Consider the following 24,091-nt stretch of genomic DNA (forward strand, 5'->3'; position numbering starts at 1 on the left):
TCTGTGTTCTCTCCTTCTCCAAAATCTGCAAGCATACTGTCTTCCTTTGAACATCTTGATTTGCTTCAGTGACTTGGAGAGGCCCTGTGGGTTTTAAAGAGCCTCCCGGCTTTCCTTTGACCTTGGTGATCTAGGTGGAAAGATGGCAGCTCCCAGTTCTTGCATGCTGCTAAGTGTGCAGTCCATCCCAGGCCAGCCACACAGGGAAACCTCTCCTTGCATGCACTTGCACCCACCCTGGGAGGGGGCTCGGAGGGGAGCAGCTCAGCCCTCATCGCGTCTGGCTGTAGGAAGAATCCCTGCATTTTCCTTGGTGTGATTTTCTTTGAGTTTGACTTTACTAAACTAGCAAGATTTTGAAAGACAGGATTAGGGTATGGGTTTAGGAGAAAGAGGCCAGAAAGACCCTTTGATTGCTTTTAATTTAAACTTCAGGAGGCGTCCAGCTCACATGTGACCTGGCCCAGTTCACCAGGAGAGCTTCGGGGTTTCAGAGCCAACGTATTAGTTAAGAATGAAGAGTGGGTTTGTCTTCTGCTCTTGTCTTCCCAGAGGAACCCACAGGAAGGGTGGGTGACCAGGAGGACTGGGACTCGCCGTGGTCAGAAGCTCCTCATCCCACCGCAGCCAACAGGGGCTGTCGTCTGAGAACTGCCCCCAAAAAGGATCGTGTCTGCTGAAGTCTCAGTTTGTCTGCCTGAGGTCACTTCTATACGTCTGTCTTGATGCAGCCAGCCTATCTGTTGGTGTTTTTTCTCTTTCAGGAGGAAATGGGCATTTCCTGTGAACTGCTGGAATCAGACTTCCTCAAATGCAGTGTGGGATTTCCTTTCATGAGGTCAAAGTCAAAGGTAAGGGGCAGAGTGGGAGACTCCCTGGCAGCAGCCCCCAGCCCTTCCCACCAGCCTCTGACTCCGACAGCTGCCTCACCCTGAGGTTTCCTCATGCTCCAACGGGCCATGGTCACGTGGTCTTTCTCTTTCATCCGAACAACATGCCCCAAGTGTGAGAGACGCACCGTGGCCTTATCGCATTGGCGAGCAGGTAATATGCACAGCACAGTGAGGCGTTCATGGAGCATTCTGTATGCGCAAAGATAAGTAGAAAATGTGATTGTTGGAGGCAAAACTAGAATCTAAAAGACCAGGTCTGCCTTTGGAAATAGAAGCTATTTCCCCTGCTGTAATTTAAAGGAAAGTTCATAATTTTTAGTCTACCTTTTTTTTTCCCCTAAAATGAATGAAAGCTTCATCCTTCTCTCCTGCCTATGTCATAGGATCAGATTATTTTAATCTCTAAGACTTTTTTGGTCCTAGTACATAGGAACTGTTTTGTGAACCAACTGTGATGATGTTCTGGTGAGAAAGAAGCTTTGCTCAAATATTTCTTAGCAAATCACTTGAAGCCGTCGCCTCGTTGAAATGTACCTGCTCCAAACTACTGTGGCTCTGACCTCCATGATTCCTGAGCCTTTTTCCGGCTCTGTTTCTCATCTGCCCACATTCATCCCAGAAGGGAAACCCATAGAGGTGGCCGCCTTTAGAAAAGGGATTACAAGTAGCTGGCAGAATACAGGGCGAATCCTATTAGACTCCGGGTGGGGTGAGAGAGGAGGGGGAAGACCTTGAACCTGGGACATCACTGCCTGTGGAAACGTACGTGTCTCCTCCACGTGCAAATTTAAGTGAAATCTATTGAGCAACAGAAAGTAGATGTAACTGAAAAATTTTAACAATTCTCATTTCATTGTAAAATTCAGCCTACATCTCAAATCAAACCTAAGGTCCGTCTTGCTAGTTTTAATCTAAAGATTATTTTAAAAGGAAAATCGACTGCACTGTCACGAATGGATCCAGAATCCCTAGCCATAACGAGGAGGTAGTCATAACAATGGGTATGATGAAAACAAAGCAATGGCGAAATCTGGGGCATTACATTTTGTCAAAATTTCATTTAACTCTCAAAGCAGCCACAGAACCGATATAAGTGTGAATGTTAGAATGTTGAATTTTTTGCCTCTACCTTCTGCTAATGCCACTGCCTTCCTTCCACATGCAGAGGCTAAGACCTGCAGCAAGACTAAACCTGGAGGCAGAGGCGCTGGGGGCCACTATCTCTGTCTGCAGCCCCACTTGCCCTCCCCTGGCCCTCAGACCCTGTGGGTCATCAGGCTACAGAGCACCTGCTGAGCCCGGTGACTATACCGTGGGCTTCCTCTTGGTGGCCATGTGTTTCTCTCTCATGACCAGCCCGCCTCGTTCCTGACCTTCTGTTCTCCCAGGCCTCCATTGCTGATTTTGTCTCCTCACCCAAATCTTTTGTTTTTCACCTCACCTTGATCTTTAGTGTGTTTAATTCAGATCTTCTGCCAGTTCTGAGTCTCCGCTGGGACAAGTCGCTTGACTTTCCCTTTCTTTGCATCTTCCAGCTCTGCTTCCTGTCCTGTCTCCATACCCCACCCCCACTTGTCACTTGCTGACAAGTCCCACTGCAACAGAAATCTTTGTCTGGAAAGGGATGTCCAGTGGCCACTATAGATGATGGTCCAATGCAATGGCCCAGTTTTCATTACTATCAGGTAGCATTCAGTTCAGTAGAATCCACTGTTGCAAAGTTAGTCCGTGGGCTAGAATATGTCATAAAAGAACCCAAGTATCTAGATATTAAGTAAGTTATAGACTCTCGGAGCTTGATGGAGTTTAAGAATCATTTTGTCCACCCTCTTTTTATTGAAATGAGAAGAGATGAAGTGTCTTTGCAAAGATTACATGGTCAGTTGGTGGTAGGACCTGGTTCTGTAACTCCCCACCCCAGGGTTTCACCCACATTTCCACACATGCCTGATATGGTTAAAACCATTTGCTCAGGGCAATGTCCCCAGATCGCAGGACGCCCATCACTTGGGTACCTGAAACAGTTCTAGGTGGTGTGTGGACACAGCACTAGACAGCATTGCCTCTGACAGTGGACAAATTATGACCTTTTCAGCACTCTTCCCATCGTCACCACGTGCAGGAGAAGGTCTCCCATCGGGCTCGCGTAGCTTTAACGCTGCCCTGTCACTTATCGATCTCCCTTTTACCAAAATAGAGTAGACCTCAGGCTCGGAGCCTGCAGCAAGCAACACAGTTCAACGTGGCTTTGTTTTCATTGTACTTCTTTCTGTGACTACCTTCTCTTTATGGCAAGTGATCCTGCAGTCCCACCTGAGATAGGAATGTAAATTTTCCTTTTAAAATAGTCTTTAAACAAAGAGAGGCAATAAAAACATGAAGTAAATATCACAGGTGATATGTTATGCAGATGTGGCAAAAAATCGAGCATGGCGTGTGAGTGAAATGTAGAAAGTCCCAGTTTAAGAGACAAACATATCGCTCCCTGAAGAGGCCCTCAGTTGCTGAAAAGGTTAGTGGTGCCTCTCGCCAGCGTGTGGTCCCAGCCTGGTTTTATCTTAAAGTTGAGTCTCTGGCCTGACAAACAGAAGGATATACATAAAAAATAAAGCTTGTCATGCAAATGAGTTTCCAGAAGTCATGAACTGCAGAAGATTGTAGCTAACAGGGTTTAATTTGGCATGCCTGCTGATGACACATGGCCTTTTCTTTTTCTAGTATGAATTCAGCGTCATCTTTGATACAAGCCACCTGTCAGGGGAAGAGGAAGTTCTTAGCTTCATCGTTACTGCTCAGAGGTAAAGGAGATTTAAACATTTTTTTTTTTCAAAGATCAAATACTGATGGGACCAGAAAGGACATGCCCTGGTCAGGCTTTGATGCTGCTCAGGATGCTGAGGAGGAGGCGATGGTTATTCAGTGATAAATCACTGGGTAAAATCAGATCTCCTAGGGATGGTGCTTGTCCAGGTCAGCTTGCACAGCCACCCAGTCTCTCCCTGTCCTTGGAGGACAGCTAGGACAATCCTGTGCATTCTTGGGTCACTCTTGGGCAATGCAAAGTCTTACAGTCACTGCAAGTGTCAAAGCAAGTTCACAAATCCGTAAAGTGTCCTGTCCCATGAAATCATCAAAACTTGATTTAAAGTTAAGGCTTCCACACTTGGCCGGGGCAAGGCTGCGGCGGGGAAAAGCCTTCCTCCGTCTGGAATGATCTTGCTTTCTTCCCACTGTGCTTCCACGGTCCCCGCCTTTTCCTGAGAGCAGTTTCTGAGCCCTTCATTCTCTGGCAGGGCTTGGGAAACAGAAAAGGTCTGACTTAGCAGGTACTGTTGAGCACTCACTGGGCCGTGGAGGTATTCAAAGCTGACTCTTTTTGGAAAAGGAAAAACCTTTTCCAACCTCAGCCTCTAGGCAGTCAGAGGTGACCTTCAGATTCTGCTGCTGAGACTGTGCCCTCCGGGACAAGGTCAAAAGTGACCCCACCCTGGATCTCCCATGTAGATCCCACTCAATATAGATCTTTGCCCAGACAGTCACTGGAAGTGCAGGTGACTTTCGGGCAGTCACCCCTCTTTCCTCTGGCATCAGAGGGGAAGCCGAGCAGCCCCTTGCTGTTAATCTCCTGGGCAGTAATCAGACTGTTCAATCAAGGTCCCCTGAAGCGTGATTTAAAATGCAGACACCTTCTCCCTTCCACAAACAGCTTTCCACAAAAACTGTCTTCAGAAATCCTCCTTTCTCAACTCTGTTATATCCTTGACATTGTACCTTGGATGTTTGCCATCAGACGCAGTAAATCCTGGCGTAGTGCTTTCTTCTGAATCTTGGCATTGATTATGCCTCAACCGAAGTTTGTTTCTTAGCATCCTGTAATCCTCAGCCCCTGAGTGATTCTTGAATTTTCACAAAAACACAAATTACTCAGAGTTTAGACTAAGATTCTTCACAAGTCCTGAATCTTTCAATGCCTCCACAGTCCAGCCTCTCACTAACGGCTTTGTCCCGGGGGCCCCAGTTCCCATCTGTAGTTGCTGGGTGTTTGGGAACCCCAGGTCAGGCCACAGCAAGCATAACACAGCAGTGGACAGCAGCAGCGCTCACGGACGCAGACGTAGGGAAGCTTTATTTTCATCCCCCACTACTCTTTTCTTGTGTTTTTATTCGAGGCCTTCCTCAGCCCCAACATTATTTTAAACTCACCGTATTGAGATTCATTTTCCCTTAGGAGTGACTTTGAAGGTGGAGGCATACATTTTCAGAGCCCCTGGATCCACAACCACCATAGCAAGTTTTTGCTTTTAATGCTGACGTCTATTATCTCTACTATTTTGGAGAATGTCCTCTGTCCTAAAAATAAGACACAGAAGTTGTTTGACCTTCTTTACCACGCGTTATCGGATCCAACTTCCACTCCAAAACTGATGACGTGCTGGCCTTTCGTTCAGCACTAGTCAGAGTTAATGGACATGAGCAGTAAGTGTATTCTATACATCGCCGCGGGATGCACAAAGGAGATGTAACTAATGATGACAGTGAATGTTAACACAGAGCCCAGTAATCCCCAGATTCCCACAGAACCTTTCAGTGCACGATTCCCACTGTCACAGGGGGATAGCACTCAACACAGGTTACGACCGCCTGGGCTTGCAATCATGCGAGACTTGGTTTTGAAATCAATCATTCAAGACTTGGTTCTCTTTAATTCACGCTGTTTACAAGATCGCATAATTCACATTCATGTATAAGGTGGCTGCGATATAATAGAGACACACGCAAAGCATAGAGAGGGTCGACTCGGTTTCCATTGCTACAGTCCAGAAGGGCTTCGCTGGGGAGGTGGCATTTAAACAAAGGAGTCTGTTTTCAGGCCAAAGAAACATAGGCACAGCAGTAAGAACGTGCATGGGACGACCTGCTCTGTTAGTTACACCTGTGCGGGTGGTGGGCATTGGAGCAAATCGGGGCTTCGTGAGCCAGCCGTCTCTGAGGAAGGGTGGGGAACGTCAAAGGCAGTGAGAGGTAGAGCTAAAAGAGGAGATGGGGCTGGGCGCTGGAGGGCTCGTGCAGCCTCAGGAAGTCCAAGCTCCTTTCCGAAGGCAATGGAGAGCCACTGAAAGTTTCCGAAGAGGGAAGTAACACATTGCAGCAGCTTGCCCACAGAGAATGAGATTGTCAGATTTAATCAAGGGAGGCAGAGGCCCACTAAAACCTGGAAATTCTCATTCTCCTGCTGTTTCTTGGATCCACAGAAAACTCACCAATATTGGGCAGATCCATCAATGCACCCTCTTGGTCCCTCAACACCTGGGGTACCCAATATTCCTAGGAAGGAATATTTGAGCAGGAAACATGTATGGAAGAGATTTCCCTTGTCCAAAGTACCTGCCTCCCAACCCTAGTCAGAAGTGTAAAAGGAGGGTTGGCCCACACACGGAGGGGAAAACCTCATCTGTTAACATCACATGCCCACAGACCAGTGGTGCTCTGGCCACTGGAATCACCTTGGGAGCATCTTCCGATGCCTGGTTCAGCCCATGGCAGAGATTCTGATCTAACTGGTCTGGGGCGAGATCTGGGCTTTGGGGTTTTAAAAGTTTCATCAAGTGACTCCAATGAGCAGCCAAGGCCGAGAACTACCTAGTCCTTTACTCTATACTGGGCACATTTTTCACTCAGCAAACATATTAAGCTCCTACTATTTACCAGATGCCGTGCTGGGCACATAAGAAAATGTTGATAACTTACTAAATTCAGGAACATCCCCTTCTATACCCTACTATCACCACATGGCATCACGGGACGCCTAGTACCGGTAGCTCGACTGGTTAAATATCAGATCTAGTTCTTCGAATTTAGATGTTAAGGAAGCCGTGCTCTCTGTTAAATACACAGCAGAGTATTTCAGGCACTCGTTTCTTTCCAGGCTTTGGTGGAAATCTGGTCTTACTCTGGGCACCCACAGCACTTGACTCCCTGCTGTGACGGAAAGACCCTAAGAGCTCCTTATCTTGACAGCAAAGTTAGACTATCAATCCCGCCTTTCTTCCCATCACCACCCTTTGAAGATCTCTTGCCCACTTGTGGACCTAGGAGGACATAAAACTGAGACTAAACAGTTTCTCAAGAGCCCCCCTCTCAGCAGCCCCGCTCTGCTGACCTCGGGAAGGCGTCCCAAGTCACACGCTCGCAGGACGACTGGAAGCCTTTTGATGTTTGGCCTCTTTATCTCAACTTTTCAACTTGGCTCAGTCTGGAACCGTCACCCGATGACAGATGAGACTGTCAGGCCTGAGCTGCCAGTGGCCACAGGTGGCTGGACAAATGGCAGGGCCAGAGGGTGGCGCTTCCATCAGGAACCGATAATGCAGACCTGGCAGGATGCTGAGTAGGGGGCGGGAGCGGGCCCAGGCGTTGCCGTCCCATTTCTGATTTCTGCCGTTCTCTGATTTCTGTTGCCCCCTAGGAAAGGAAGGGCAAGGAAGTTAGGCCGGGCGGGCACCTGATTCTGCTGCTTCTGCAACTGTGGTTGTCCTTTGAGTGATGGATGTCGCCCCACCCCGTATGCGGAAGACAGATGAGGAGTCAGGGGGTCAGAGGCGCAGAGCACCATTGTTTCAGAACAATAGGAGAGAGAAGGAGAGGGGATGTGAGCTGAGCGCTATTTAAGTATTGTTGTGTTCAGCACTCTCAGGGTGGGAGAGGAAGGCGGTGGGGGCAGGGCAGGCAGGGAGCCGGTAGGAACCCCGCGCAGTTCAGGGAACAGCGTGTGGTGGGGAGTGGCCCGGAAGAGCTGTGCCCACACCTCAGCGGGTCTGGGGGTCTTCTGTTTCACCCAGATCCCACATTCACGCCATGTGGTAGAACCACCTGGAAATGGTGGGTTCAGCAGCACACACCCAACGGCCATGCCTTTTCCCCAGGCAGTTCTTTCCCTGGAATAATAATCACAGTTCACATTCGAAGTTTAATTAATAGTAAAGGGAAGCTAGGTCTTTGCATTCCTCCTCTTCCTCCCTCTCTCTCTTCTCCTTTTCTTTCCCATCCCTCCCCAAGCCTCTCAAACCCGGTATCAGAAGGAATCACAGTGGAAAAGCCCTGCTTTGGGAGGCAGACTGACCTGGCTTGCCATTGGTCCTTGGGCCAGGTTACCTAATCTACCTGAGCTGTTCCTTACCCGTCAGAGGCGGGCAATCCATCCTTTCTGAGGTCACTCTGAGAACCCAGGGAGGTCATGCTGTGAAATGTGCCTGGCACATAGCAGCCACTCAAGAGCTTCAGCTCCCCTGCATTTGCCTTTCCAGAGTGACCTCACAAGAATCGCCACCCTGTGCTTTCTCAACCCATGGGGGAAGTCTGCATGGGGACATACTGCAGCCAGACATCCTTAGGAGGAGCTCCCATGACATTTATAGTGGCAGAGTTGGCCAGGGCCTCTGTCCTGGGCTTGGCCGTCCATGGAAGATGGGTGATGCCTCTAGGTGGGAAATAGCACGAAAGTTCAGCAGCCCCCTTCCTAGCTGTAGTGTCCTAACCTTCTTTGTTCATTATTCATGAAACAAGCACTTACAGAAGCAACACACACTGCGGGTGCCCATCTACACCCCTCAGCATTCACCTTTCCCACTCACCACTGCACAGCTCCCAGCACCTGCCACTCTGCCTGAGGCTTTGTCTGGCCAGAGACCAAGGCAGATGCCAGGGACTTAATGCCTCCCACTTGGCCTCCCCCAGCAGCAGCAGCAGGTCTCAGGAGTCAGTGAATAAGGGCCCAGCTCCCATGCCCTCAGCCGGGAGGACTGAAGTGTGTGTTCTTCACAGCCTCCCATAGTTCCCCAGCCAGACGGAGGCCAGTCGCCTACAGCACTCACCTCCTGGATCCCGTGACGTTCTTGTCTTCCTCCCCTTCCATCTCCCTTCTCCACTCCCGATTGGTGTGTCCTGCGATCAGCTCCCCAGGACACTATTTGCACCACTCACATCTTTGTAAGGGAAACACAGCTGAGGCAGTAGAGTGTCCACTGCGACTCCGCACAGGGCGCAGAGTCAGCCCTCGGAGAAGGCAGTGCTCTAATACAGAACACAGACAGAGGTCTGCCGGGTCTGCCGCCGCAGAGCTAGCGCTCACCAGCCTTCCCTTACTCTTCCCCGCAGCGGCAACGTGGAGCGCTCAGAATCTCTGCATGACAACACCCTCACGCTGACGGTGCCGCTCATGCATGAAGTGGACACCTCCGTCACTGGGTGAGTAGCCCAGTCCCGGGCTGCGGGAACACAAGGGTGGCCTGCAGTGGAACGCCGTGCCTTTCCTGTGTTCGCAAGCAAGCGTAGCCAGGAGTCAGCGGCCCTGCCACTTCCATTTCTTCCCAGCTCCGAAAGGCAGGAGGACGCTTTGAGTACAGTGACTCATGCCCTCCTCCCTCCTCCCTCCTCATTTTTTCCTCTTTCCCCACCACCCACCCACCTGCTGGGTAACACAAGAAGTTTGACGACAAGTTTAAGCCCCATAATTTCTTTGAACCTTCTGTACATCTTTATATGCGTATATTTATTCTCAGGGCCTACTCTTCCAGAGTGCCATATGGTAACAGGCAGTATGATTCCTGGGATTAAAATCTCAGCCCCAGGCTGCTGGGCCAGAGGTTACAGCCAGATATGTCCCAGTGTCCTGGCTGGAAGGGAGGTGTGCCTTTCGAATTTGCTTCGGAGGCAGCACTGGTTTTGTGTGTCTCCGTTAACCTCTTCTGCGGCAGCTCTGCCTGATGCCCGTGGTAGTCTGGAAAGGGCACAGGACGGTTGGGATGGGCATACCATCTGCTCGGGTGAAGTCCAGGCCACCCAGAGCTACTGGCATTGTTGGAAAGCAGAGCTGTGAGTCCCAAAACAACCTGGGTCAGTTTTCAGCCAAAGCCCAGGCCTGGAAAAATGAGAACTCGGTTCCTGCTTCCGGCTTCAGAAAACAGAGCGCATACCTCTTTGATAGTAGGAAAAAAAGACTTGTACAGTTAGTTCAGATCAAATGACAACCCAGTGAACCCTTGCCCTATATGCAAGCTCAACTTTCTGGAGGTTCAAAGTTTCTCATTTTTCAATTTTCAAGTGCTCTTGGTCCCAGCCTTGGCTAGAAGTAGAAATGTTAATTCATCACAGAAGGAGCCATCGCTGTGATGGCTTAAGCTCTGCTGGGTGCCCGGGAATGGGCGGTCCAGCGTCTGTGGCCTTTTTCATCACGTTCTTCAGACGTGAAGCATCGGTGGATTATATTTGCAAATTAGCATAGATTTGCCTCTGTTCATGGCTTTATTTTTAACCATATAGTTTATTTATTTCTCTCATCAGAGGCACAGTGAGCCTGTGCCCCGAACCAAGCCCTGTCCTTGGGGACCAAGGAGAAAACACTGGTTCACTTGAGCCTGTTATCAGGCCCTTGGAGGCCTCATTGTGAGGTGCTAACAGCCCCCCGATGAAGCCACTGGTTAAACAAACGAGTCCACCTCTGATCTCTTCAGGAACATGAAACAGTGCGAGCAGAAAGGAGCGAGATCTTGCTATTGGATGATACTGGGACTCACTACATTCCTGAAGGAATACGCTTAAGTTGAAAATAGATGAATTTATTTCCTAAAAGGTTGCCATTCTGACTTGGGACCAAAAATCTTACATTATTAGTGTTCAGGCGAGTGAACAGCTTCTAGAATCTCATCTAGAATCCAATATTTGGAAATTCAAGTGAATCTGGGCTTTATCTCATCTTGGGGTTTGTTGATAACAGGCAACATTGAAATAATGCTACAAAACAAGCTTGAATTCTTAGTCACCTCTTTGTAGCCACTGTTTGAAATCTGAAGAAAAATGCTATCATCGAATGGACTCCATTTTTAATATTTAATTTCTAATCATTTTAGTAGTCTGATAAATTTTTTAAATGAATTTGTCACAGAAGTTTAGATGCCAAATATATGATTCACTTATATTTATATTTAAGAGCTTGCCATGATCTTCCTCAATCTACAAAACAGCTTTTAAATGACAAAACAGAACATGTATAACTTTATAATCCTGTTTTAAAAAACCGAAATCAAACCAGAGTCTTTCTCTTTGGTTTAGAAATGTAATCCTAGTTCATATTTGTATATGCAGCTTATCGATTTGACCTAAGGTGAGAAGACATTACTGGAAATGTCTGTTTAGAAAGCATAAGTCTGGCCGTGTCCATTTACAGGAGAGAAAGTAACAATTCCAGAAGGGAAGCCTTTGGTGGAAAATACTGGAGGGAGCCAGATTCCACAGAGACAGATGTTTGGGTCCTCAGGATGGCAGTGACCATGCGTTGCTTGACCAAGGGTTGGGGTGACAGATTTCCTGGTTTCTTCTTTCAGAATCATGTCTCCAACCTCCTTTGTGTATGGCGAGTCAGTGGACGCATCCAGCTTCATTCAGCTGGATGATCTGGAGTGCCATTTCCAGCCCCTCAACGTCACCCTTCAGGTACCCACCCCTGGGGACCATCTCTGTCACTGGGAGCCAACAGAAGGGCCCATGGAATGTGTCTTCTACTAAAAGGCAACTAAAGGGTCAGGCTATTTCCAGGAGAAACTCTTCTCAGCCTGGTTGGCTGGAGCATAGTGGATGTGTATGTATGCGTTTTCTGTAACCGCACACAGAATCAACCCCTCCCCTCTCTGGTACTCTGCTGCGTAGACCCCTCTGCTTTTCAGCACTTAGAATGAGAGCTGCATGATGAACATCAGCCTTCCCCAAGAAGGCCTCTGGATGCTGAAGCCCAGGCCAACATCCCAGCCCCAGTGGCCCCAAAGGATCCCTTTCAGTTCTCCATCAGTCTTCACATGATGGCTAGGGCAGCCTTGGAGATTTGTTTTGTCTCCTTCCTCCTGCGCTTCTCTGTGATGACTCAGCCAGGAGCCCACTCCCCCCGCAGACAGACAGCCTTTCAGAAGTGGGGTTTCCCAAGAGCAAAGCAGTGTGAGCACATGGGAGGAAACGTGCTGCTCCTTCGCAGAGCAAGAGCTGGCTCTCCCCGTCACACCAGCATCATTTCCAGCAGGGCCACTCGTCGTGAAGGACACTGTTCCTTCTCTTAAGCCAGGGGTGGGCAAATTTTGTCTGAAAAGGGGAGAGGGTCAATATTTTAGGCTCAGTGGGCCATACCGTCTCCGTAGCAACAATTCAGCTACGCTGCCAAAGTGTGAGAGCAGCCACAGGCAACACAGACACAAAGCCGTCACGATGCACCCTGGAAGTTGAAATTCATGTCATTTTCACATGTCATGACGTGTTACTCTTTCGATTTTTTTTTTTTTTTTTTTTTTGCACCATTGAAAAATATAAAACCATTCTTAGCTCGCAGGCTGTATGAAAAGAGGTAGCAGGCCAGATTTGGCCTGCAGGCTGTAGTGTGCGGAGCCCTGCTCTGAAGTACTGATTCTCAGGCCAGCACTATTCGATGTGAGACTCTTTGAATGTGAAGCTAGAGCTGCCTCAGCATCATCCAGCATCCTCCAGTCCATTCTCCTTAACTGGCAAACACAGAGTATGTAGACCCAGGCGGGAGACGACATGCTACACAGCCCAGAGCTGGGAGAGGCGAGGACGGGGCTAGGCCAGGGCTGGTCAGGCATTGACTAGATGCCCTGCCACGAGCCGGGGATGGAGCGAAGGCGGAGGAGGTAGGCCCGTCTCACCCGGGGTGCGGCGTAGCCTACGCTCCAAGTCTCCCAGAGCTCTCCTGCCTCCACTCCACCCTTCCCCTTGGAGAAGACTGTTCCTGGTCTAGCACTGACGGCTGTGGCCAAATAATTATTATTTTCTTTCCTTGTGGCCACTCCTGGGTGGACTGAGGGGATGACAAATCATGACAGGGTAAGGGCCTAAAGAATGAGACAGAAAATGTGTGTGGGGTCTCACAAACACAAATGGGGTGGTCTTCTTCTCTCCAAAATGTTCTCCCGGGCCAGAGACTTTGGAAACCATGATGAGTAGCACATGTCCCCAGCTCAGAGGGAATACACCTCCCAGCCAGCTAAGCTCAGCTGTCACACCCCATGCCTTGATTTACGGGGCAAACCAGAAAGATGGGTTAGACCTACTTTTGAGAGCTCAGAGTGATTCCTGAGAGGACAGGTCCTCTGTGTCACTAAAATGCTTTTCGGAATTTGTTATTTTTCTCCATCACTTTTTGTAATTGGATAGAAAAATTGGATAGATCTGGTCAAGACCAGATAGAGTTATTTCATTTTACTTGAATCATTTTAATTACGTACCTACTCATAGTTTTTGTTTTGTGCGTCATACAATAAAAGATACAGTCAAGAAAATTATTTAGAAGGACTCACGTAACACACACCATGTAGAGGGCGTGCATGTTGACAGAGAAGGCAAGGGGAACAGCAGTTATACAAAAGAGGAAAAAATGTTATCACCCTCTAAAAAAAATAAAGAAATATGAGGGTACGTGGTCAAGTCATGTTTCTCCAAAGGCATTTTTACAGGGAGCTTAAAGCTTGATATTCAGGCAAAGAACTTTCTTCGCATCTGGCCTGACATAAGAGACAGGCTCAAGAATCAGGGCCCTTTAACCAGTGACCAACATGCCCCTTAGAGAGACCTTGTGATCATCAGTTGCCTGAGGAAGAACACAACATTCCATCAGGATTAAGAGAGGTGGCTGGGTCTGAAAGATGGATGGATGATGTGTGTCGCTGATTAGAAGGAGACCCCTTGTGTTAGCAGCGCTGACTGTTTCCTCGAGAATTCTCTGACAGCTCATTTTCCGGTATACTTGTTGTTATGACCATCCTGCCTGAAGGCCACTAACCAGGTTAATGGTGATAGTGACCAAGAGGTGAGAATAGGGATCAGAAATAAGCATAAAATGCTTCTGCATTTCCTTATTCTGGCAACATCACTCCTGAAGACTATCACAAGACTTTTTATATAAAGAGATCTTTCTGTGTCTTTTAAAAGCTATTATTCAACAAGCTACATAATTGTTTAAAGACTACTGCAAATGCAAATGGGAGAAAGGCAGAAAGGCAGAAATACTGGTCTTGGGCCTGGTTTTTACATTTTATCAGAGTTTTTCTTAACAGACAAAATAATTCGTTAACTAATGATAGGCTTTTTTTTTTTTTGGCATCAAAAGTTGATCATTTCTCTCACCTGAAAAATGATGAAAAATAATGCAGATGTTGCACAAGAACATTTGCAGAGAATCAAATGTTAAGACATTTGCTAAAAGTAAATAAGTATGATAATACAAGCTCTCCCATCTGTCTGGCTCTGATGGTGAAATAATGCAAATCAAAATCATTTTCTTCTTTCCTCCCAGCCACCCCTCCCACCCCCCACTTATGCTTTAATTGGGATTTCCCAGACATGTCAGTAGGTTTCTTGTCAACTGGGTGCTCTCACGTTTCACTTCAAATTATTTCAATTGTGGTTGGATAGTCCTTCCTCTTCTTGTGTCTTGGGATTGTTGTTTTTGATGGATTTTGTTCTTTTTCAATCAAGAGTTGGCAATGACTTCTCATCCACTCAGTCATTTTTTGTCTGTTCTGTGAAGCAGAATCAACTATTGCAAATAAAAAATAAAAAATGAAGACTTGGTTTTTTAGGGAAGATCTGGCTGCAGCTAGATCCTGATACGCTCTGTCATGTGTGAAGACCTGCTTAGGTTTCCAGCCTCTGCCCTTCTGACCTCAACTTCAGAGATGCCTCGGTCCCCGAATTCCCTCCCTAGTCCCCAGGCCTCCAAGCAGCATTTCCTTCCTTTCTCTTGTTCTTACCCATCTTTTTAAAAATAACATCTTTATTGAGATATCATTTAAAGCTCACCAGGTTAAAGGGTACACGTCAATGATTTTAGTCTATTTACAGAATTGCAACTATCATAGTCTAATTTTATAACATTTCACCACCCCCAAAATGAAACTCTATACCCATTAGCAGTCACTCCCTTTATTAATTTCCTATTGCTGCTATAATAAGTTATCACAAACTTAGTGGTTTCAAACAACACAAATTTATTATCTTAACAGTTCTGGAGGATGGAAGTCCAAAATGGGTCTCACTGGGCTAAAATCAGGGTGTCAGCAGGGCTGCATTCCTTCTGGAGGCTCTAGGGGAGAATCTGTTTTCTTACCTTTTCCAGCTTCTAGAGAATGCTGCATTCTTTGGCTCATGGCCCTCTTCATCTCCAAAGCCAGCGATGGCCAGTTAAGTCTCATAATACATCTCCCTGATTCTGTCTGTCTCTCTCCTCCCTATGGAAGAACTCTCGTGATCACATTGCACCCACCTGGGTAATCCAAGATAACCCTTTATTTTAGGGCCAGCTGATTAACAACCTTGATTCCCCCTCCTTGCCACGTAAGGTAGTATATTCACAAGTTGTACCAACTGGGCCGTAGGCATCTTTGGGTGGGGCGGGGGGGTGCATTCTTCTGCTTACCTCACTCCCCATCCCCCCTAGGCAACCACTAATCTATTTTCTGTCTCTACACGTGCATTTCTAGGTATGTAAAAAGAAATATAATTTTTAGCAGGAAAAAGACAAAATCCTAAAAGGAAATAAGGTAATTTGAAAGTTTGGGGTTTAAAAATGCATATTAGAAGGATTTCTATTTCATTGAAATCTCCCATCATTCGCTATTTCACTTTAAGTCATGACCTAGTAGATCCCAAACCCTAGAGTCTCTGTGTATCACTTCTAAGAATTTTAGAGTACCTGTTGCATGACATGCAATGAAGATCTGTATTTCTGTTAAAACTTGCCGTTTGTGTCTCATACCCACAGGTCTATAACACTGGACCAAGCACCCTTCCTGGGTCATCCGTCAGCATCTCTTTCCCCAATCGGCTGTCATCTGGAGGTGCAGAAATGTTTCACGTCCAGGAGATGACGGTGAGTTCTCCTTTGTTTCACTGTTACTTTCAGGCTTGAGCCAGCTTATTTTACAGTTTGTGTTCCACCCCGAGAACCCAGAAAGTTAACTTAACGCAGTCTAACCTTTGGAAACATATCTGGAGAAGTTAGGATACCTGCAACACCTGAATTTCTACATTGAGATAGTTTGGTTAATGCCATAAGAAGACCTCTTTCGGGAGAGGCGAGGGTCGGTTATGAACCGGACTTCTGGGATGGACCTGACTGGGTCTAGGATCCCTGGCAACCGTCTACAGTCTTGCGTGTATCTAAATGAACTTTTCTGAAGGGAAGATCCACAGTATTCATAAAGATTCTCAGGGCCACTGATGCTTGGAGGATAAAGGATCGGTTCATGAGACGTAAGTGCAGGTTGGAACTCAAATTTATATGCAGAATATGCAATTCTACTTGACCTAACTCAAGGAAAGCTTGATAGCTAGCAGATGATCGTTCCCTCCCACCTCCTTGAAAAGCCTCCTTGGCTTCCAGGACTTCACATTCCCTTGGTTCCTCCTGTCTCGCTGGCTTTGCTCCTCTCCCCCAACTTCTCCGGAGCCCAGGGTCTTCTTCCTTCCACCCTCCATCTCAGACATCTCAGCCCGACTCATGTACAGCTGTATATTCAGTCTATGATGAATTCAACAAATATTTTGAACCCACCATATGCCAAGCACTGGCTTACTGTGGGGAGCAGAACAGACAAAAACATAATAATTTCCAGCCCTCATGTAAATTCTGGTGGAAAGGGACAAATAAATAAATAAGGAAAACATATGTTATATGATGATAAATGCTGTGGAGAAAAATTGAGAAGGCAAGGGGCTGAGAGGGGGAAAGGCTGTAGTTCTAAGTAGAGGAGTCAGACAGGTCTCACTGAGACCTTCGTTCGGCTGGGGGACCAGAGCTGTTTCGGGAGTTTGTGACGTGATCTTGTTCACGCACGAAGGCTTGCCAGGTCAGTGTTTTCTGATTCTCTCTCCTTGATTTTAGCCCTCCTCAGTTTCTTTCCTTGTAAACGCTGCCCCCAATGCTGCCCCTGCCTGGTGTCCAGCTCAGACATCCGGAAGTCTGGGGGTGCGTGCTCTTCAGCACTCACTGTGGGGGAGCTTTCCGCCTCAAAGCCAATCACTTACTTCGCTGGCAACAGTTGATAGTAACACTGACTTTTAAAGCCAGCTGTTCGTGAAAGTACATTTTACATGAGAGACAGCTTGAGTCTTATTACTTAGTTATGCACGGAAGGTAATTGCAACAAGAAGTCTCCCCTGCAGCAAGTTTGCTGGAGACCAAGACTTCACCTGTACGCCAGCCAGGCCTGGCACTCTAAAGCAAACCAGCATATAACCCAGAGCAAAACTGAACAACTCACTTGTTTTGCAACGTCTGCTACTCCCTCCCCCCAGGTGCATTCAAGTTCTTTTTTTCTCCTCTTTCATTTGAAATTCAAGGACTCACCCTATACCAAATCCACACGCATCCTGGATGGGATGTTCCTGCTAATAAGAATTCAAGGCTTAAGGACCCTCCCTAGGATGCAAAGTCCTTGAATGATGTGCAATCTTTTTCTTGATATCTTGCAACTTAAACGATGTCATGTAAACTGAACTGATAATAATACAGCTTATACGATAAGGGGATGAGAGAGGGAAAGAGGAAAAAGGAAACCCCTCTCCAGCAGGAAATGGATTCCAGCCTCGGGGTGGATTTGAGGATTGCATGATCTAACCCTCTGCCTTTGAACAGAATACAATTAAGTATTCTGAAAATAGAATAGTAAAACAGAACTGTGTTTCCAGCAAGTTCTCTTTGTTGAGCCATTCTGGTATCCCTTGAATTCCATTTTTTATGACTATCCTCAATTTTTCATGCTCTAATTTCCCCAACCTTTTCTGAACTAAAATGGAAAACAGTTGCCTAGCTCCCTCTGAAGGGAGAAGTTGAGCTGTTACTTAGTCATTCTTCCCACTTCTCTTCCCTAAAAGATCACAATTCCTTTCATTCTGTTTTTCCCATCCTAGGTCATTCTCTGCACTCTCTCCATATTGTCCAAATAAATAAAAATTCAAAACTGAGCACCAGATGTATATGCCTCTTTATCCAACCTCTCCTTATCACAAACTGTTATTACTCAGTTTGGTGCCTGGACCACAGTATATGCACAGGTAAATGAAGGAGGATCCAGTTTACCTATCGAGAACTTGCTGACTTCTGCTCCTAATGATTTCTCTGTGGAACTCTCAGAGGCACCCTGAGCTTCTCTGTAAAAAGATCAACAGGGAGAATGACCAAAACCATGAAGTCCAAAACCCTGCGTGATCTCCCACCCACCTTTCCAGGCCAGTATCCTCTGCCAGCCTCATCCTTGACCTTGTCTTCCAGCTGCTCTGGAGAATGAAGGCTGCTAAACCTCCCTTCGTGCCTCCTGACCTTACCGATGGCTTCTCCCTCCCTTCTGGCTGTGGAAAGCCCACGCAAGACCCAATGCACAAATCCTCTCTTCCCTCAAGACCTCGCAGATGCCTTCCCAGAGAGTCTGCCCCAGGGTCTTTACACCTGCATCTGCTGAGTACACTCTCCCCCTAGATCTTGGCATGGATGGCTCTTTCCCATAATGCCTGTCCGAACCCAAAGTTCACCTTTTCAAGGAGGTCTTCCCTGACCGCATTAGCTAAAGTTGCAAACCTCCATCAACTCTCTATCCCTGTGTGTTATTTTCTTCCTATCACTGGCCACTATCTGAAATTCCTAAGTTTCATTGCCTTCCACAAGATTAAAAACACCATGAGAGCAAAGGTCATGGCCGCTTTGTTTCCTGTGTGTCCCCAGCATTTGGTGCCTGGACCACAGTATATGCGCAGGTAAATGAAAGAATTGGCTACTCTCACTCTGGTGGTGTCACCATCACAAGTATTTCTTTCTGCCTTAAGATAGGTGTGTGTTTGACACATGGACACCCTGCAGCACATGTAATGAGCACCTCATATGTCCTAGGAACTCAGGAAATTTGCGTTGAATTAAAATCCCCAAGTAGAGCTCTTTTGACAGCTTCCCTTAACCTGAATCAGAGGCTGCCTTAATTTCAATGTGGGAATAAGTAAAAAGGTAAAGCCGAAATAAGGGGCTGAATCACTTCTCAGAAATAAGGGCTTCTAAGAGCAGTGAAAACATTCTCATTCTCTGTCTCTCTGTCTCTCTGTCTCTCTGTCTCTCTGTCTCTTTCCCTCTTTCCTCTCTCTCCCTCCCTCCCTTCCCCTCCCAGGAAAGTCTGCTGATCTCAGCAAAGGCCTCAAACCACTTTTTAAAAATTTTTCTTTCTGCACATATCTGAATGTGAGCTGACTAGTCAAGTTCCTGAAATGGGTCAGAATCAGGCTGGCTTCAATTTTTTTCTCAACAGAAGTCAAACAATTAAAAAGAGGGGTGATGGCTGATTGAATTCTGAAATGAGAGTCACAATTTTCCCAGGTTGTTGGGTCAGTTTTAGGTTTGGCCAGAGGGACAGCTTACACTCAACACGCACCCTGTGGAAGGTGGGGATGAGCTTCAGCCGGGGCTGTCCGTGCACGGTGTGGTCTGAGCTGCCCTTTAACCCATGTGGACAGGGCCAATGAATCAAGCCAGCAGCGCTGTCTCCCTGCTGACTGAGGGCGCCGGCCTTATCGAGGAGCCAGGGTCCCCCTGCTCCTGCCGCTGTGACATCTGGAAGCATTAAGACTCCCTTGTGGTGTGTGGGCCAGCTGGAATGTCCCTGCTTAGTTGGGTACCTGGCGTTTTCTGGCCTTAAATATCGGTGATTACACAGTTTACTTTCCTTCGTTCTTTTTTTGTTGCTGTTCATTCCTTAAAAGCAACATGACACAGAGCCCTGTCATTGCAGGGGTGATGGGTTGTTACCAAAGTCGATAACAGGAAATCTCACTGAGGATAAACAGAGCGCATCGGTCATTGCTGAGGAACACATGGTTCTCATTTAACCTGCTGAGGACTAATTGTGAATGCTTCGGAAGCACAAAAACAGGAAAACTCCCTTCTGATAGACACACCAAGTTTCTTCTGACCCAAAAGAGCTTTGTCAACATTGTTAGACACTGAGAAGCAATTATCTCCCTAGCTGTCGGGGAGCCAACTTCACTCACTTCTCCTTAATAATCTAAATTTATGACCTAAAGCATATTTCAGGCCTCCCATAAAGTTTTGAAACTTTAGACTTAATGAATGTCATCTAGGTTTCTCTTTTCACTGCTCTGACGTATATACTCTCAGGAAAGGAGTGTAAGAGGTTAGACAGATGGTTACACATGAAACATGGCGTCCAGAAAATGATTATTTGCCTTTTGATAAAAGGGTAATAATAAAGTGTCCCATCTTATAAATGCAGAGATAACTCAGTGAAACATTAGGTGGGCTACTTCATCCTTTACCATAAGATGGGTCCAAGAGCTAGAACCAGAATTTAAATAAACCAGTACCATTCCAAGAACTGCATGGTGTCCCATAGCAGGGCTACTGACTCATTTATTATCCAAACCAACAGACCGTTCTGCTTCTAAAATGTTTCATTATCTGGGGAAGTAAAATTTTTGGCATGCATGTCAAGTGCTCGGATAACATATTTCTGTCTCACTTTTTTTTTTTTCACTAAAGAGAATCCGACCGCATCTGGAAATTCTTCTGTGTCACTGCTTCTCTGAAACTACATCCTATCTGTATCGTTTTAACTCCAGTGAAAGGCCATCCCCACGCTCGGGAAATGGGCCTCGCCTGGGAGACGCGTCTCTCTCTCTCTGAGCAAATGTAGATGAATTCCGTTTCACGGGGCAGCCTGGTGGTGGACTGCTCTCTTGACTTTGCAGCATGTTGGCCTGTCTCACCCAGAGGAAAAGGGTGCAGGGGAGTGGGGAGGGAACCACATCGTTTTAGCCAGACCCTAGAGCTGGTGGGGGAAAAAGTCGTTAGCTTTTATCGTAAGAAGTTAGATGTTTAATGAGATAAAGGCAGACTCAGAAGTCACGTGTGCGGCGGATGGTGCTCTCTCGGTCCTCTGGAAAGTTGGTTTTTTGTCCCTTTATTTTCTGTTTCAGTTTTGGTCTCAGTAACATCCTGATCTTTCGGCTCTAGGACAACTTTTCACAGTGGTGATGGACTTGAGGGATGGGGAAGAGGGTTGGGGAAAGCAAGTGTTTTATTCAGAAGATAACTTTCACTTAGAAAGACAAAAGGCTTTTCCAGGCTTTTTAAAGTTACTCTTCCACTTTCTGAAAATTAAATGACACTAGGTCATTCTTAAACTTCTTGCTCTTCCTGCTCCATCCCCGACTGCAGGTCTGGCAGTGGGCTGTTACTTATAGGCTGCTGTTATGTGCTGTCATTTACACTTTTCAATTCAAAAACATGGCTCTTCATTTGAGGATCAAGTGTTGGAAGGACTGTCCAACTCTAGAGCTTGATGTTATCTTGTGTGATCATCAGAGTGCTATTCTTCCTTGGAAATCAAAATGTTTTCTCTTTTTGTCTATTTGTATGAACACATTTGAGTCTCTAGCTACATATCAAGTAAATGTATCAGAAAATAAGAACTTTCTAAACTGATAAATAGGGGGACCCATTTCACAAAGCAAAAGAATCCATAACTCTTCAGAGGGTCTACCAAATGACACCTTTGAGAGCTCCTTCCTTTAAATGATATGCATACCCACAAAAAATGTGTTTCAACCCTTTGAATACATTAGTAACGTAAAGAGAGGCATATCCATTATTTGGACCTGCCCAAGATCATGATCACTATTTCTCCACTGTTATATTAAATAGTGCCACTGAAATTAAAAAATTAGGGTAAATAAATAGATCCACCCCTTCTAGGTTATGCTGGGTCAGCATTATTACAAGGCTTGAAATGAATGGTGATACATGAAAATATTTATCTTAGGATTTATGGTTAAAATATTGTCATCTTTTACTGTTCTTTGGGCAGTATAAAGAAACACTCAATAGTAAATCATAGAAATGTGATTTAACATAAGGCACAATAAAAGGGCTCTGTAAGGCTGTTCATCACAGTTTACATCTTGCTGAATAGAAAATATGTTGTTCCTGTTTACCTTTCTTGTCTTTAACATCTTAGGTCGGCCTTATTTATCAGTTGGCATCAGTTCTCAATCATTTTATGAATACTACCTTTATTTCAAACCTTGGAGTCCTAAAGTTAATGTCACCAAAGCCACTTTGGTAAATGTCCAGCCCCCCATGACAGAAAGAGAATCTATTGTCTTCCGATACCTTTGTTCCAAGAGCAGGCAGTAGATAATCGAATTAACAAAGTGGGTGTTCAGAATATTCTCTGGGTTTTCAAAGTCGAGGGGCATGTGAATTCAGAGGAGCAGGTGGTAAGCCAGGGGATGGATCACGTCAGGATGTCATAGAGAACATAAAGTCAGTGATTAACATCAACTAACATGAAACAGATGTTACTCAAAAATGAACCTGTGTCCCCTTTAATCCAAGTCAATGCAATAAACAGTTTTCAGATCAAACTTCACCCAAGAGTGACTCCAAGCCTGGCTCAAGGAAAGCACTGTTGTCATTGAGTTTGTTCCTCTGCTAATTTAATCTTCCATTTCCCCTTTATTGGCTATATACTGCATTCAAGGCAGGGTACTTTGTACATCAAGTCAGGGACACTTCGGTGACCTTTCCCATCCCCAGAATCCAACCAGCTGGAGTACAGTCAAGGAATGGGGCTGATTCTGGTCGAAAAGGGCCATTTATGCCTTAGCCTGTTAAAAATATACCAATGATGCCACCTGCCTCAGGTGAAAAAGCGTTTCCTTAATTTGAGACACAACAATCCTCCTCCTGGGTAGCTGCTCACCCTCCACGATTTGCCTACCAGGTCCTCCTCCCCGTCCAGGCCCACCTCTCCTGCCTTATTTCTGGCCCCTGCTACCAACATTCATCCAATGCATGAGCCATGTTGAACTCCTGGGCCCTCCAGACTTAAGTCTACTATTTGTACATCCATGCTTTTGCATATGCTGTTCCCTCTTCCTGGAACTACTTCCCCCTTCTCTCTCTATTCTCAAGAAGTTCTCTTTATTCTCCAAGATCCACCTGAAGTGCCTCCTCCTTGTCAGGAATGCAGATTGTGACAGGGGCTGACTTGTTGGTAGAGGGAGAAATTTGTAGACAAAGTTCACAATCACAATAGGAGCCCTGCTCTGAGGGCTGTAAAAAGATAAACAATGAGATGATGGACAGGTGTGTGGAACAGGCTGTACGGCCTGAGTGTGAGGAAGGTGGAAAGGGAGAGTGAACATCCTGGTGGGGATTTTGAAGATGTCACTCCTTATAGAGGCAAAGCTTATAGATAGGTACGTGACAGGTTGTTTAACCTCTCTGGGCCTCAGTGTTCTCATCTCTAAATTGGGAGTAAAAATTAAGGAGACCAGATGTCCCAGATTGCCTGGCACATCCTTGATATAAGTCTCTATCATACTGATCTACCTGGTTGATCCCTCCTTCTTCCCTCTCAAAAATGTCCCGGTTTGGACAAGAAATTTTATGGTCACCCTACTAATAGCGGTACCCTCTGCACATGGGTGTTGTAAGGATTCTGTATGCCACAGCTCTCAGAATAGCTCCTATGTTAGCTGGTATCATTGCCCTTTGTGTCTGAACTCAGTGTAGAGATGGGGCCTTAAGCAATGAGAATTGGATTCCAGGGTTATGTGCTTGGGGCATGAGGCTTAGAAAACAGGTGGGAGGACTTTTCTGTCCCTCTAGTTTGCGTTAGGGCTGCTGTGTTCTGGGGCCCTGGGGGAGGTCTGTGCCTTCTCTCTCACTCTAGGTCTGTAAACAACCCCCGAGGTACCTACGCAGGCTCCTCTCCTGAGGCTGCACCGTTATCAGACCACCCCAGCCCGGAGATGCTTTAGTAGAAGCTGTAGACATTCCTTTCAATGATAACATTAAAAAAAAATGGCGGGTTCTCCTTTTCGGTGTCACACCCACAGAATCAGCCCTGATTCATACTTCAAACCTAGTATTTCATGAAGCGAAGTCTTGCCAGACCACCTATGCAAGGGGTACTTCATCCTAGACAGGCCTGGGACCTTGGAGGCTTCTGACCACAAAGGCTCCCCTAACCGAGGCTGACTTAGACTCTGCCACCAAGTGATGTCCACATTCTTCTTGGGCTCCTGATGATTTTCCAAGTCACCATTATCTCTTGGTTTCAACTTGCACAATGTTTTCT

The 24,091-nt window shown here is 46.4% G+C and overlaps 1 protein-coding gene across 1 annotated transcript in view; it reads left to right on the plus strand.

Moving 5' to 3' along the window:
• ITGA9 (integrin subunit alpha 9) overlaps positions 1-24,091 on the plus strand; it is a 281,374-nt gene that overhangs the window by 220,473 nt on the left and 36,810 nt on the right. The window contains exons 19-23 of the mRNA XM_023525395.1: positions 765-851; positions 3,612-3,691; positions 9,048-9,137; positions 11,273-11,381; positions 15,709-15,816. Of these exons, the coding sequence (XP_023381163.1) occupies positions 765-851; positions 3,612-3,691; positions 9,048-9,137; positions 11,273-11,381; positions 15,709-15,816 (474 nt within the window). The remainder of the gene's footprint in view (positions 1-764; positions 852-3,611; positions 3,692-9,047; positions 9,138-11,272; positions 11,382-15,708; positions 15,817-24,091) is intronic.

Source organism: Pteropus vampyrus, unplaced genomic scaffold, assembly GCF_000151845.1.
Source record: "Pteropus vampyrus isolate Shadow unplaced genomic scaffold, Pvam_2.0 Scaffold1, whole genome shotgun sequence".
In the NCBI taxonomy this organism is placed as follows: Eukaryota; Metazoa; Chordata; class Mammalia; order Chiroptera; family Pteropodidae; genus Pteropus; species Pteropus vampyrus.